General features: G+C 41.0%; 1 protein-coding gene across 5 annotated transcripts in view; it reads left to right on the top strand.

The window, feature by feature from the left end:
* The window catches only part of plekhg5b (pleckstrin homology domain containing, family G (with RhoGef domain) member 5b), a 75,509-nt gene that overhangs the window by 26,911 nt on the left and 31,597 nt on the right, over positions 1-17,001 (top strand). Inside the window, exon 1 of one of the 5 annotated variants that reach the window (XM_056385187.1) lies at positions 6,367-7,584. The exons of 2 other annotated variants lie outside the window; for them this stretch is intronic. In XM_056385187.1, the coding sequence (XP_056241162.1) occupies positions 7,582-7,584 (3 nt within the window). In that variant the 5' untranslated portion in view covers positions 6,367-7,581. Of the gene's footprint in view, positions 1-6,366; positions 7,585-8,449; positions 8,509-12,843; positions 13,315-17,001 lie in introns of those variants that run through there. 2 more of the 5 variants (XM_056385188.1, XM_056385185.1) reach the window with 2 other exon arrangements.

Raw genomic sequence — 17,001 nt, 5'->3', positions numbered from 1 at the left:
ATAACACCCTCCCACACGCCTGATTGTGGTCCATCCTTCAGCCTGCATGTGCTCACTTCTCCTGCAAGGTGGGAGCAGTCAGCTACTCAGCATGTATGGACTGTAGGACTATTTAAAACAGCTGTGTGTTACCTGCCTCTCCTTCTCCTCCTTGTTGTGTTCTTGGCTCTTTTAAGGAATATTAAGTTCATGTTTAAAAAGGTCTTGGCAGGCATAACTGTCATTTAATTTATGGATATACTTTTATTCTTTCTTCCTATGTTATCTTTCTTTGCCTGTTTCTGTTTTGCTGTCATAGTTGATTTCATTCACAGAAGGAAAATGTAGTATGTTCATCAGTTTTTCTTGATTGCTGCCCACATGTATTTCACACAGCTTTTATTGTACTTTAGTGACTTGACTGACTGCAGACTACAGGGTCTTTAAATTGGTTTTCTGGGGGAAAAAATGTACAAGGATGTGACCTCAGCTATAACTATGAACTTCTTGGAAAGTTTACTTTATGAAGTAATGCAAGCCCACTAATGGAAATGGTGGTCTGCAACGCTCTAATGACTGTGGAGTCATTTGGACGTGGGGGGAGATGAGGAAAAGTTACCTAATCATTTTTCAGCATGAAGCAGACTGTTGAGAAACTTGGGTGTTAATTTGTTTATTAAAGGAAGCGTGAGCGTGCACGCTCTTTTCCAGCATTTCATTCTATGCTTCGCATTCGCAGACGTACACGTTCACACTCAACAGAAGCTCAGTAGACAGACTTTCCGCTGCTGGACTGACTAGAAATGGGGGTTCATTATTTTGTAGTTGTTTTTTTTTCTTTTTTTTTACTAAAACTACTTTAAACAGGGTTTAGTTCTAAAGGAAGATGCCTGAAACTCTAATTATGGAGAAATAATGCCCTTTAACAGAGTTAAAAAATCACTTGAGTACTGTGTGACAAAGTGTAGTTCACTTTCATTCATACTATTTCTGCTATTCACTGCAGCAGTTTAATTGATAGACTACTATGAATCAGTCTGCAAATGTTGTTAATAATGCAAGTACATTTTCGCTAATTCGTTCCGTAAGTCTTCTTCTGTACATATGTGTTGGTAACTCTTGAGTAACACAAGAATGAACGTAATTATCACAGTTAAATAAAGTAAAACAGCTTACTTTCAGAGGTTGTCAGGTCAAAGTTACCCTGTGGGGTTTTGACCAGTAATACAGCCATGCAGCAGCGTTGGTACGAGTGAGCCCCTGTTCTGTTTGTAGTGCATGTAGATATATGCAGGCGAGCACGCAGGTGATGGGATACACATCTCTTTCAAACTCTGTAGCGCAGTGAAGGCCGCAACTTAGCAAACATCAACGTAAACAATGCTCGACGTATTATATTAAAAATGAGGTTTGATGTTTTATGAGAAAGGGAATGTTTTGACACGTTTATCGTGCCTCAACGACAGAGACAGTGTGTTTAGGTGAGTAACGGTGAATGTAAACAGACACTTTATTTACCTCCACAGGGTACGTTTTAATGTTGTCAACAGCTTAATATTTTGGGAGGATAATCAAGCGCACTTCACTTCAATCAGTACAAGCTCATGGTGTTAGCGTGGTCTGCAGTCTCATGACCTAAAAGGAGTGCAACATCTAATACTCAAAAGCTGTGATAGACTCAGAGGTGTGGAGCTAGTTTACACTGGTTTATATTAACACTGCACCAAATGCACAGACAGACACCCTGTGCTGTATAAACAGTATGAACATATATTTGGGCCTTTAGAGCCCAGTTACATTGTAAAACAACTGAAGTTATTATGACGTTTCATAAATATATACTCTCACATGTCTCTTTGTGGAATGATTTAAAAAAAACAAAAATGGAAACATGCCAGTTTAAACCAGCAGCTCAGTCAGCAGCATGTTGTGGCACAGTTGGCTGAGGGGCCACACAATTATATCAGGCTTTATTTAGAATTAAATGCATTCAAAAATCATTAAAACTGTTGCTGTTTTTGATGCACCTGGGAGAAGTGTACTCAGGCAGCTTCTACTTGAACCTTGGAGTGTTTCATTTGGTGGAAAAATGCAGCCTGGATCAGACCGACCGGCATTCTCTTGCATTTGAACACATGGTTCTGGATTCGCTGTTAATCATCTCCCTGTTTGGATCCAGCTCGCTTTATTATTGACCGTTCTATGCGAACCATATCTGTGAAGCATAAACAACACAGCATTAAGAAACAAGAACTTACAACTGTGAAATACCTGATGTAAGTATGGGAGTTAGTTTAACAAGAATTCATTACCTCATGTTTTTGATGTAGTAATCAGCTCGTGACAATGAGCAGTGTGTTTACAGTAGGCTGATGTGTCACCACACATTAATGAGACATCTTGTAAATAATTTTACTCTATGTGAAAGACTGAATTCATCGTCAGTCTTGCTTAAGAATAAGCCTCTGTGCTGAGAGCCAGCTGGCGTGATTGTAGTCTACGTGTCAACTGATGATAACCAAGACTTTTATCTTATTAAGTGCACCTAACACAGCGCACCATCCTGTAAAAGACAGGAACATCCTCCCTGTGTTCAGTCGTTACTTAGACAAGATATCCCCATATTTATGTGGACATTTTTCTCCAGTGTATCAAGGCTGTTGTGATGTGGATGTCAGCCGACCCAGCAGGCTGCGACAGGCTCTCAGCTCCCTCTTGTGCAGACACACACACAGACTTAATCTGCTGCAAACCAATCAGCGGCTCTTCTGCCCAGCTGTAATTTTCCAGTCCTATGAGAAAGAGCAGCTGATGACTATGTGAGACCGTTACTCATTTTACCTCAGACTGAAATCTCATTGGTGAGTGTGAGGAGATGGCTCATTCCAGAGAAAGTAATAAAAAGAACGTCTAGTTTGTTTTTTAACTTGGAAAATGCATTTCATCATTTTTACTTGGAGCATTTTAACAAGATGCACTGATTCTGATGAACTGGGTTTGACCAAAACACAGACATCAATCTGACTGCGTAACAAAACAATCTCCCTCTTACAATTGAAAAGCTGAATTCATGAATTCATATACACACCTCAGCTTGACTTGGTCTTTTATAACCAGTAGCTTAAGATGGCTAATGTAAGCTAGTGTTAGCGTACTTTAGACAGCAACATTACTGAGTCAGTTTGCTGCAGTCAGGTGACTCCTCTGCACGTTGCCACTGTTAAGCTGCATTTTAGCCTGTCGTCGATAAATATTTCACTGATTTTTTTATCACAAAAGTAAAACAATAAGGAACATATTTGTCTTTTCCTGCTTGCGTGTAGACTCTCAGTCATGTAACCTAATGATATTATGCGCAACAACCTGTAAACAAAAGACTGACACAATGTTATCATCATATGAAGATGATATGGTAATTGTATTAACAAGCAGTTGCCTAATTATACATCCAGCAGATATGATGCAATATTATCTTTCATTTGGAGTTGTGTTTGTGGCCGCCTGATCCAAAATTCACTCTCTTTCTGTTTTTGTTCCACACCAACTCCTGATGGAAATATGTCTCTTCAGCTGCTAAATGCTCCGATGGTGTTGTCTGCTCCAGCTGTCATTTGGTGTCGGGCAGGTAGCGCACAGTGGTATTATGTGTTTTGTTTTTTTTGTTATTTTTACTGAAAATAGTTGTTTTACTCTGGCCCAATTACAAACCTAATGAGAGTGATTTAAGCGATCCAAAACATTATGTTCAAACTCCATAGAGCTGAGGATATCTACAGATAATTATCTGTGGGTGAGTCACCATGTGTGACCCCTTTCCTATTACTCATAGTCAGTTCATCCAGTGTTGATATAAAAATATTTATTAGAGAAACCGACTGAGAAGGATTTTGGGAAATGAAGGTAATTTAAATGTCATCATCCTGTAATTTAGAAATGTGGCCACAGTGGCTGTTGTTCATCAAAAATGATAGGCGTATAGTCTGTGCATCAGTTATGCACTGTGTTTAAAAAAAAAAAACAAAACAAAAAAAACTTCCTGGTACTTTTTGCCCCTCAGAATTGAAGATCACAGACACAAAGCAATGATGCAACACTACCGAAATGTGGGAAAAGCAGACGGCTGTCCATCATGGTTAGTGGAAAGATAACAAACAAGCTGGACTTATGAGTGTCCCTCCATAGAATGTATGTCTCGTCAGGGAAGTACAAACACTAGTGGGGTAGCAGTGACGCCAGTTTAACCCCCCCAGGAGCATCCTAGTCAGGAAACAGCATCACGGCAGACAAGGGAATAACAGGAAGAGGGTACCTGACTGATGCTCCAATGGAAATGGCCTTGTATGGGCCGACCGGTACACCCAGGGTTCAAAGACTTAAGAGAAGGCCCCCAGTGAGGAGATGGGCTGAGAAAACAACCTTCACCCCCCCCCCACACACACACACACACCTAAATCCCTCGCATGCGAAGAGTCTTCTCATGGCAAACCTCACTAATTGTTGGTTTGCTTTGAGTGTTTGGAGAATGTAAACAACCGCTGCTTAATGAAACGCTCTGAGAATCACAGTCTGCTCGGCTTTAGTTAGAGAGGCGATAATAAGCTTTGAACAGTCTCCAATTCAGAATCTGTCATTATGGCTGTGGAAGTGTGTAACGCTCGCTCCCTAAATCGCTCTTAACTGAAGCCAGCCACGAAAAACTGGAACTTCCAGCAGCATCACGTGTGAAATATTGGGCTTTAGTCCTTTTCTCTCTCCCGCTTCCCACACGTCTTTTTCTCACAGCGACTTGCTCATCCGTGTTATCTTCGTGCCTACACCTCCCTTTGTTTTCCCCCCTTTATTTAACCGTTCCCTTGAAGACTTGAAAGAATTTAGAGCTTATGGTTATTGAGGGGTTAATGCCAAGGTCAGGCATCAAGAGAGGTCACTCATTTTCAACCCCCCACCCCTCCCCCACCCCACCAACAGTGGCAGTGCCAGTGGGGTCTAATCCCTCAGGGTAATTGCGTCGCTGTTGTCCACTCCTTTAAATATAGCCTCCCCTAATTAAGGCTGACGGTGGGGGGGCGGGCAGACATGGATTCAAACAGGTTGCCTTGTTTTGAAGACAGAGGACAAGGAGAGGTGGAGTTTGTGCATTAAGACCTCCCCCCTCCTCTTATTCCAAACATGTGGCCCAAGGCCCCCGGAGGTCTGAATTGTTTTTGCGAGCTAACTAATTACGAGGGATTTAAACACGGTTCATCTTGGATTAACTTGAATGACAAAAGAACAGAGAGTATTGGGCTGAGTGTTTGTGGTCAGCGCAGCAGACTGTGACAGGACATTTAGGATATAAAACATTCGTGCTCCCACACAACACTGCACCCAACACACACACACACACACACACACACACACACACACACGGCATCACACTAGGGCTGCAACGATTAGTCGACTCACAGAAAATTAATCAACAACTGTATTGATGATCGATGAATTGTTGATATTCCTTTTGTAAGACAAAATGTCAAAATGTTCTAGTTTTTGCTTTTCTGATTTCTGTTTTCTTTAATCATCACCCAGTGATGGACATTTTTCACAATTTTCTTACATTTGACCAGATGACTAAAAGATAAATTGAGAAAACAATCGACAGATTCATCTAAAGTAAAAAGTTGCACCAGAATTTCAATATCAATTCATTTGCCTATTATTTTCTTGATTATAAAACATCATCTTATAAGTTCATCTTCAGATGTCTTGTTTTGTCTGACCTGTAGCCCCAAACACAAAGATATTCAGTTTACAATAATATATTACAGAGAAATGCAGCAATTACAAGAATAGTTTTAAGGGGGAACTCCAGAGATGGAGTGTTGCAACTCACTACATTTGGTGGACTGGAACAAAAGAAAGAAGAATGGCCAGAGGCTGAGATAATCGTGACTCCTGACTCCTTTTCCCACAATGCACTTGGATACTGTCCCTTCACCCAAACCTTTGTCTTCCTCACCTCCAGTTTGAAATACAGGTTGGGCTGCAACTGCCACATACAGTATTTCATTGATTAATCTGCAGATTATTTTCTTGAAAATAGAAATGCCCTTTCACAACTTCCTAGAAGGCCGAAGTGATTTCCTTAAATTGCTCAGTGCTAAGTGAGTAACAGACCAAAACCAAGAAACATGTCATTTATTATTGTCTATAATAAATGCACAGAGCAAATCCTCATATTTGAGAAGCTGGAACCAGGAAAAGCAGAAAACGATAACCTTTGAGGGAACTCACTTCACCTATTTGTGTTTTCATTGGAGGAACTCCTTTAATTTTAGCTTCAGGGACATAGTTCTTCCGCCAAAAAAAAATCCACTGTTTGGAAATTTCAGGGTGGGGCTCGCAGAGCTGAACGTTGCTGATTGGTCAAATTATGCCAGCGCTTTCTACAAACACGTTTTGCTTGAATGTTGTGGCTGACAACAATTAGGACAGCGCCAGAGATTTTACGCCGAATGCATTGATGACAAATTCCAGGCTTTGTTGTCCATTTTGTGTGTATTTAAATGATATTAAAAGTGACCGTTTTGATACATCAGTGAATTAATTTGCATAATCACTCACAGATCTTTGGCCCTGCTGATGAAATGCAAATCTCAATGTGCTGGAGGAACTTTTACTCCCCTGACAAACTTCCAGGAAATGAGTTCTTGGAAAATTAAAGTTCCTTGAACTTTTGGTGGAAAAGAACCTAAAGTTCTTTGAGAGCCATAACAGACAGGACTGATTTGATTAATACATTATCAGAATTGTTATTAATGTTCTGTCAATCAACTAACACTATGCCACACCAAAGTCATTGACTTTCATTTTTCCTTATTCAATTTGTACATTTTTGATTTCAAAACTGATCCATACCAAACAGGAGGTAGACAAAGAATGTGGTATTATAACTGTGTGTTGGTAATGTTGTTTTTGTTCGAACAGATTTACTTCCCACTCTTCCACTGGTCAGCACATTTAAAGGAGACCTAGCTGAACTCATTTGGCCTTTTGTCCCTGCAGGGTCAGAGTTCAAATGAAGCACTAAGTCAAGCTGAACAGTTTAACACGGACATGTATAAGAGAAAGTTTGATGACTGCTCACTGGATTCGACTTGGATCTGGATCAGATGAAACATCAAAGAAGTGTTCGTCAGATGGAAAACTTTTCTGGTTCTCAAAAAAGAGATCAGTTTCAGTCCACATGAGTCAGCCAGGATGTGTGTGAGGTTGTGGGGGTGTGATTGAGAAGGTAGGCGGGGTTGCTGATTTTCTTTCTCTGCGTCTTCCCAGTAGACAGCTGTAGTAAACACAAGGAGCCTCTCAGCCTCCGTCACGTTCATTCGATCCCACCGTCCGTCAGATTAACTCCGTCCGGCGTTTTCACCTTGAAGCTCGGGATTATTTTAGGAACTTGAAACGCACTGACACGCTCATCTGAGGGGGACTACAGAGCAAGTTCGATTTCAGGCTGCGGACTAAAACTTTTACCACCTGCTGTCTATTGGACCTTGGAGCTATTGATTGGTTCTTCCACTGAAACTCAAAGGGGTTGCTTTTCCCGGGAAGTGGAGTTTTTCTATGGTATGTAAATAATTAAGGACCAAGTGAGCTTGAAGGCAGTTTCATTAAAGAAAATTTGATGTTCTGAGAATGATTTGCTGGAGTCTCCCTCTATAAACATCATAGGTATGCTTGTGTTGTTGCAGTTGTCATTCATTCTCTGTTAAAGTAAAGGAAAGCAGAGGTAAACTAGGGCTGCAATTAACATGTATTTTCATTATTTGATTAATGGTCAGGTCAATAATACAGTGAAAAGTGTCTGTTTTAATTTCCATGGGCTAAATGTGACATCATCAGATGTCTTGTTTTGTTCAACAGTCCAAAGCCCAAAGATATTGAAGTGATTTATACTGTAAAACAAGGAAAAGCAGCAGATTCTCTGATTTGAGACGGTGTAACTGTCAAATGTTTGGTATTTTTGATTGATATACCATTGCAGCGCCTCTTCACTGATTGTCTTTTATCTCGACTTTTCTCTTGCTGTGTGAGACTGTGAAGGTAGCACACATCCACATCTGTGAGGAGCAGCACTTAAAACTCTGTTTTTCCTCCTATGTCTGCATATTTCACATCTGCTTCTTATATCAACAGACCAGCGGTACCCCCTGGCACCCACCGGCGTTCTCTCCTTTCCATATTACTTGTACCAAATTGGAAGTGGTTTCCAAATAATCAATTTCCATGTCATATTTGGACGCGCTTGCGCCCACATCAGCATTCAGTGGAAGTTCAAATTTGACTTTGAATACCTAGTTCTTTTTTTTCTATTTTTTTCCTCTCACTTCCTCCTTTTTTGGTCTTGTTCACCGCCCTCCTGTCTATCTCTCCTTCTCCTACCCTGAAGCTATGGTTAGGAAGGCTGGTTGCGTCATAGTCCAGGCAACATTGCCTGAGACAGCAGTCAGTACACTTGACTGTGTTAGAGCGGAGAGAGACCAGCTGCCGGTGAGTGGTGCTTTTCTCATGTAGCCGTATTGATCACCCTGAGATGAATAGTGTTGAGCCTGGATGTGTTTGGTTCTTCAGGTCTAAGAGGATTTAGTGGTGTAGCTTGAATGTGCTGTTTTTCTCTGTGACGACACTGTGACATTGGCGTATGTCATTTTGGGTGTCATGTAAATATTTGATTGTGCTGCGGGGGGTTGGGATCAGTTGTGTTTCAGCTTGAGTGGAACTCAAAACAATTAAATAACATTTAAATCTCATCAGCTTTTGCTTTAAAGTTCTTCCAAATGCAATTTATAAAGGAATAGAAAAATAATTTCATGTTGCCAGTTTCAATTTGTGCTTTGATTTAGTTGAAAAAAAAACAACTGTATCCAGTTGTCTAATGGGGAAATTAGTTGTGAAAAATGAGGAGGTAATGTTTTTCTTGGGCAAACTACAGTGCATGTTGAAACATACCTTTGACTGGAATGCATAGTTTAGTTCACAAAAAAGGAGTTACAGTATTTCCTGTGTGCTTGTTTGTTCTTGAGTTTCTTGCTTTCTGTGGCAAATGCTCAAACCTGCAGTGTCTGTTTGCTGTCAGATGAATCTTCAGGCAGTTTGTGACTTTACCTTTAGATTGTGTGTGTGGTGATCTGCTGTGTGGGGTAGTGGCAGGGATAAGAGATGTGACAAAGGTTATAAATGGACGTACCATCAGGGCAGACATTCACTGGAGAGTTAATGAATATCTGTAGTCAACACAACAGTGAATTGCATAGTGATTACCAGAAGAGGAAATGCAAATGCTGCTATGTTCATGTATAGATTACAGAACGGGCTGGGTCGGACTGGGTTGGGAGTCCCTGGGCCAGAGGTGTTAATAGTTCATGTTTGAAAGTCAAAGACATTAATTAAAAGATACAAAGAGATGCAAAATGATAAGGAAAAGAAGCAGAATAACCACAATGAGACCTACAAAAGACCCACAAAGAAACACAAATATACCATAAAGACATGCAAAACTACCGTAAAGAGACTAAATGAATGCGGACAGTTAAAATGACTACAAAGAGATGAAAATTAGCCGAACCGAAACACAAAGCAACCAAAAACAGATGCAGAACTACCAAATGAGGACACAAAACAAACATAAGGACACACCAAGTGACTATGACAATGCCTCATTTGTACCTGTTTTGTGTGGGGGACCTTTTGCTTGTCTGTGCTCAAGGACCCATTTTCTCATAATCCATCCATAGCCATGTGACAGTGGGAATATGAAACTGATGTTAGTGATGGGAAACTGGCCAATTTCTCCTAAGTGTCTATAGTGTGAAATCTGGGGAAAAAAAACCTTCCACAGTATGTGTCACAGTACAGAGGCGGATGACATTATGAAATACTGTGAACAATTACACAGTCTGCAGTCTTATCTGGTGTCCAAACACTATCGAACAAGTAAATGAGTCACACAAAATGATGTGGACTCTTTAAATGTGTCTGATAAACTGGATGTTATATTGTTGGGTATTTCCGTCTCATAATAACAGTCCAGTTCATCGCAACTCAGACTTGGCCACCACTGCTGCTGGTAAAAATGACTTACTCATCAAGTTAGTGGGAGAGATTTGTGGAAGCTGTGACATTGCTGAGAAGAGGCTTGAGGACAACATACATAAGCAGTCGGACGATCATATAAAACTTATTTGGGAGTGCAAACAAAAACAAATAGTACAGTTATTACCCAAAGTGTTCACTAAACATCCTTCACAGTTTACAGACCATTCTCAGCAGCACATTCAGTTAGTGACTAAACTGTTTGCTTGTTTGCTTGTTTGCTAACTGACAGTTTGCTCAGAAAGGTAATTGTCCATATAGCTTTAGCAACCGTAACAAGGCAGAGCATGCTGGCTTTCTCTACATGATAAAGTGTTAGGTATGGAGTCATACTCAAGTTTAAAGGGGGGGGTGTCGTTTTTTTTTTTTTTTTTTACCAAAGCCAAAACACAACAGTAAAAGTGTAAGGAAAGGATAAAACTTCATATGTTATGTAAGTAAGTAGCCTTACCACCTACTGTACATCAGTAACTTACCATAACCTCCACAGCCAAGCAGTAACAGTTAGAAAAAGCCTTGGTCAGGCCTGGTACATCCCACAGAGAAAAGATGCTACTATGTCTAAGTTTAGCATAACGTTAGCTCACCCTCCAGTAAATTTACCAACCTCTATTATCTATACCTCGATATACCACTATTTGAAAACCTAGGGAATAAAGTATAAATCTAATATCTTTGTTGCCCATCCAAGTATGGTTTTCTATAGTAAGCATCAAAACAGGGTTTGCATTTGAAACATTAAAAGCTTAGCTACAGAAAGAGTTTTTTTTAGCTAGCTAACACACTAGCTAGCGTTAAATAGCTTGTTAGCTACAGCAGATAAAGTCTTTTTTATCTTTTACTGCGACAGTTGTTATTTCAGCCAACAAAACAGACAGGCTTGAAATGAGCAGCCTACTTCTTTGTGAAATCAAAGATGTGTTCAAAAATTTTCACTCATTTTGAGGAAATATGCCACCTAGCACTGCATATGTGCTCTGCTAGCATTGAAAGCTTGACAAGCATAGCAACAGTAACTTTAGGGGGGCAGCGAGAGGAAAGTTGTAATAAGTTGAAATTACAGTTGCTCATTGGTTGAATTATCTCTTACAGGGATCACTACATACAGCTGTCTTAATAATTTTATTTTCACTTACAGATGCTTAAAGTGACATCATCCCTCCTCATCCTACATTTGTTGTCTGTTAGTAAATGATCGCCATTCAACAGAACTTACCGCTGCGGGTCATTATATGAACATACTTCACATGTGTTTGGGTAAAACACACACAGTCGCACTCACGCTTCTCTCAGGGGAGGATGAAACACAGCAAGTGCCTCTGTTTGAGTAAATCCATATGTGTGCGAGGCGTCGGGACTGTACAGTACCAGAATGAGGGAGAGTCGGTTAATAGGGAACAGACATGCAGACAGGCAGGCAGTGTTGTTGCATAAGGGCCGCAGTAAAAAAGCTAAGCTCTGGCTCTCCTCCTCCGCCTCCTCACCCGGCCAGAGGACAGATGGCGGCAGAAGAAAGCGAGCGGGCGGCAGCGGCTCTCTCCCATGCCACTCCTCAACAGATGCATCGCTTATTTATTGAAAAATAAATCAGACCTGGGCCAGGCCTGCCCAGGCTCCCGCTTTGATCTCCTGCAGCCTTACTGGGCGCTGTTTTCAATCCCACCTGCTGGGCCAAAGCTAATTGCAACTCTGTGTAATGTTTAGGAAAGCAGGCCCTCTCCAGCAAACATGGGGAGGCCCTATGGGGTCATGTGCTCTGCTCCCAAGAGGACAATAAAGATAGTCTCTTAAGAAAAAGGTAGTGAAAAAGTTACATGTAGCAGAGTTTGACCTGTCTCAGTCTCTGTCAGCTCAGCTTGATGAAAAGCATGGGCGCTCTGCAGGTATTTAATTCTTCAAACTTCTTATTTGACAGTCCATTATGCTCAATGCAGTAGCTGATATTGTTGTTTTAGTTGCAGTTAAAAAGTAATCGATGTCCCCTATAGGACAGCTGCATGCAGGATGGCAAGTGGCTGGAGAGGAAGTTACTACCAACTGACCTCAATGCTGGGAAGTGCGGATGTCGATTTTTGACACTGGAATTTTCTGATATAATGTTAATACCATCTCGGGAAATCTTAAAGGTTGGAATACATTTATATGATAACATTTTATTCTTTCACAGACAGTCAGATAATCTCTAACAGCCTGGCCGTCATACAATGATAATAGTAAATCAACAGAATATTATAAAGAGTTTCAATAGCTGTTCATTTTAGTTCATCAAATGAAAATGGTATTAGGTTTTTTGATTAAAATATATTGAATAAACAATTGGAAGATGATACCTTGGGATCTTGGAACTTGCAAATGCCATTTGTGCCTCTGACATTTTATAGACTAAATTATTAGTTGAATAATAAAAAAAATCATCATTGCTCTGCTCTAATGTCGACGTTGCACTTTTTTCTTTGCAGAACAAAATCAGTTATCTGAGGAAAATCATTAGATCTGTTTTTTACAGAGATAAACTACAAGTGAAGTTGTTGCAGTGATTACAGTAAAATTAGTTTACGATCAACAAGGAAATATTTTTGCATTAGACATGTTGTGTTCGTGTAGTCTTTGCAGTCTGTACTGTCTTGTACCGATGTCTGTACGCAGGTAAATGGTCAGTGCATTAGTGTATTTGACTGTGAAAATGAGACAGTGGTTGTCTTTCCTTCACATGTAGACTGTGAATCACTGATGATGTGTTTGTGTGTCTGACTTTTGGGTTGTCTTTGAGTAGTTTGTGCTGTAGACTGCGTGAGTTGGTCTGGCCAAAGTCGTGTCTGAGTATTTGACTGACTTCACTCATACTATTTGAACAAGACTCTGCATGATTCTGCCTCGTCTGGTGCTAACCAATCATTTGCGTGCGTAGGTGTGTTTATTGGGATGCACCAGAGCGCTTTTTTTCTTTTTGTTTGCGAGGAGAACAAGGGAGGAACAACAAGGCTGGGGTGGGTTTTTGAGAGGAAAGAAAAAGGAAAAAAAAAAAGGTTGACTTGAAGCTACCGTGAGCCGACTCCTGTAGCCCCTCATGACTGATGAGGAGTGGTGTTAATGCTAACATAACTTACTGCTGAGGAGAAGTCCAGTCCAGTTGCCAAATCGGTGATGGCTTGCATGTCAGGACAGGACCTTAACGCAGCCCTTTTCTCTGGGAGTGGAGTGATGGTAAGTATTACAGTTGGCCCGTGTAATTAAACACAGTGTACCTGGATGTCACCCGCAGTCTCAACAAAGACTGAAGTTCAGTGAGACCTTTCAGTGTCGGACAGATAGTTGGCCCAAACAATATGTTTTGTGCTCAACGTAACCAAACAGTATATATCCATTGTTTCCCGTATGAAGCATTAGTTGGGCTGTTGTGTTTTGTGTTGATTCAGGTTGGCTTTGATTTCATGTTTTCTATAGTGTGTGTGATTGTGTGGAGGTTGATGATGGCCTCTTGGAACAATGACAGGGTATTGAGTTTGCTCTATGGGTGTGGGCACCACTATGACAAAAAGTGGTGTGTGTGTGTGTGTGTGTTATAGTAGTGTAATAAATGTATGGGAAAACTCCAGTTTTCACAGTATGTCAATAACAGATAAGACATTTTTTTTTTTTTAATTATTCTTTTGCTGTTTTTTTATTAGATACTGTACATTAACCTCCACCTCCTGAAGCTAACCCACACACACACTTGCAGCCTGATATATACTCACACTCTAGCAGTAAACATACACAATAAAGGCTTTATTAAAAGCTCTAGCTGGAGTGTGTTTCCTCCTGGCTTGCTCTACTTGTTAATTCTCGCTTTTAATTATTTACATCTGGTTGTGCTTGTCATTGGCATTAATTTATCCATCTTTAGGATTAAGTTCTGGCTCCATTTTGAATCCAGATTCTTCAAACTCAGACACTGATATCTTATCGAACCTTTCACCTCCACTCCCTCTTTTTTTATTAGCAAAGAGCAATGTAGAAAACATAAAAAGCTACTTATTTTTAGTCTTCGCTGGCTGTTGCTTCGAGCTGTTAAAATGACAAACGTTAGCAGTGGCAGATGAGATCAGCTGTAGCTAATTAATGTTCAATCCATAATGGCTAGAATGATAGTTTTTGCTGATGTTTTCTCGATAGTGTGCTCTCTGCAAGACTGTCTGTACTCGGCTCAGTCCATGGTTCCCATAGAAAAAGCTCAGTGGATGTGAGCTGCTCTTTAACAGAGGTGGGGCAGTTGACCAGGCAGTGCATCTGCCAAAACAACCACTTAGTCCTCATCCTTAAAGTCTTTTTCTCTTGTAAAAGTAAAAAAGATGTCGTCTGGAAAAAAACACTTCCTATAAAGAACAAATCTCCCTCTTTGTGTGACTTGTCTGTGTTTGAGTACGGTGTCTTCTTCGCCTTGTTCAAAAACACAAAGGGAAGATTTATACTTTATCTGAAGTGATATTTCCAGACAGTATTTTTGTTTTTTACAAGAGAAAAGACTTTAAAGATGAAGACCAAACTGGCTGGTTTGGCAAATGTGTGTCTGGTTAACTGACCCTCCTCTGCCAAAGAGTGGGCACACCCACTTTCCTGAGCTTTTTCTATGGAAACCATTTGGGATTGTCTACCACGCAGTGGATGACACAGTCTCGAATGCTGGGACGCCACTGTGTTACACCACCGACCGTGAGTGAGCGGTGGTGTAACCAATGATCTACGCAACTGTGCCATGTCAGTTTCACAAGAATCGCATGATATCAATATTTCAAGCTTATCACCTTATTATATCTGCATCTAGACCTCAGGATTTGAATCAATTAACTAAATTAAGGATATAATTGTTGAAATGCATCACATGCATTTAAGTATTTCATGTTTTGTGCTCCTCACCTCATTTTCAGGTTGTAGCTAAAATCACTAAACTTTGGTGTTTCTGGCTTCTCAGCCAGCAAAAGGCAGCTACAGATCCAAACTGCATCTTTGAGCATTTGTTATTTATGAATTTAGTTGCATACAAATGTTGAAAACTGAACCTAATTAGATTAAATAAGAAATAAGAGGTTTGATAAAATGCTATCATGCTACTCGAGCCCTTTCAACCCTTTACGCAACAGAGCAGTGAGAGCATATTACACCTCTGAAGATAAGTTGTGAGAGAAGCTATAGCCTGCAGCTCACATACGCTCCTTCTGCTCCTCCTTTGACCTGATGCAAACACACACGTGCACTCTGTGATACATGCGATTACATAAGCGCTAGGTGTGCTTTGGCAGGACAAGCTGTTCCGGAGGAAGGCTGACTGAGGTCGGAGAGGGAAATGCTGTCAGGTCGCAAGCAGTCAGGAGGTTTTATCCAGTTTAGTTCTGGCTTTTGCAAAACCAGTAAGAGCATTACTGAGCAGATTCTCTTGCTACTCAGATCTGAGAGCGGCAGCCCTGTGATGGATGGGCCTCGTATCGTATTGAGTCAGATATGTAATCTGGATTTGAATTTATCTGCGGCCTTTCCCTCAATGCGTCATATAATTCCATACACAAAGACCGATCACCCGCAGATTTTCCAGCTCACGAGGACTCGACAAACCTTCCAAACTTATTTAAAACTGTCCTCAGGAGCCAATATTGTGATGGTGGTGAGGAAATTGCAGCCAGATTGAGCTGCCAGGTTGTTGCTCTAAACCCACAAGTTCCATCGTTAATTATAAATCATGTTTAAGACATTTGAATCTTAACTTAATACAACTGCACTGCAGTTTAATGTCTTTAGCATCAGCTGCTGTGTGAAGTACTTTTTCTTGTGATTCTTATAAGATAAATAACACCAAACTCTCAGTGTTTGATCTGTAAAGTGTGTGAGTACACCCTTCATATGTTGCGTGCCAGTGTTTGGAGGATTAAGTGTTAAAGTAATAATCCTGATTCACCTCAGAAGACTCCAGTCATCTTCTTTCAAACAAGAACAGCTTTATTATAGCTGAGTGACTGGTGTGCTGGTTGATGACACAGCTTTGGAACGGGCATGCCTGTGTTTGTAAGTCCATGTATGTATATGTGTGTGTGTGTGTGTGTGTGTGTGTGTGTGTGTGTGTGTGTGTGTGGGTGTGGGTGAATTGGCGTGTTTGCAGGATGTGTGGAAACAAGGGTCCATAAGCAGGTGCCACGTGGCATTGGATGTGCTAAGCCGAGACGAGGGTCGCTGTGGGGCTGGTGTGTGTTTTCAGCTGTTTGGCGGGGGGGGGTGGGGGGTGAAGGTGGGGCTTTGTGTGGGGGTGTGTGTGTGCGTGCGTGCGTGGTGTGCATGTGTGTGCATGAAATGTTTCATCTACAGTCCCTCATGCTCCCCCGAACCTCCCCACTAATCCACACGACACACTCACATGACACATGTTGTCTCGCAACACATTCATAAACTGGCAGTATGAGGCACGCATGGCTTCCCGTCAGCTGTCCTCTGCACCATAACCGTCTCTTACATTCAGCTTCACTTACACGCTGCCTCATATTGTGTTTGGGGGTTCAGATTCCAGAAAAGGCCAGATAATGAAAGTCAGGTCGTCCTCATACCCAAGTATCAATCATCCCTCTCATTGATAGGAATGTTCAGTATTGCAAAAATCTCTGAGGTGTATATCTTCAGGTATCTGTCAGGCTTTTTTAGGTTTTCCTTTAAGGTTTTTTTTTCCCCCCGTTTGGTGCTTTTTGGTCTTTTCTTCATCCTATGATGCACTCGTTTGTCTTGGCTAAAACGTCAGATATTTTCTGTTGCAGCAGGAATGTGAACGCCCCATCTTGATAGTAAGGAGGCCTACCTATCTGGGCTATTGTCTAAATATGGCATCTGATTTGCTCGTATTTGTCTGGCCAGGCTGACTGTCTCCGCACCTCA

This window comes from Seriola aureovittata, chromosome 9, assembly GCF_021018895.1.
Source record: "Seriola aureovittata isolate HTS-2021-v1 ecotype China chromosome 9, ASM2101889v1, whole genome shotgun sequence".
NCBI lineage: Eukaryota > Metazoa > Chordata > Actinopteri > Carangiformes > Carangidae > Seriola > Seriola aureovittata.
Note: the sequence above shows the minus strand (reverse complement) of the source record. Positions and strands in the feature narration are given on the sequence as shown.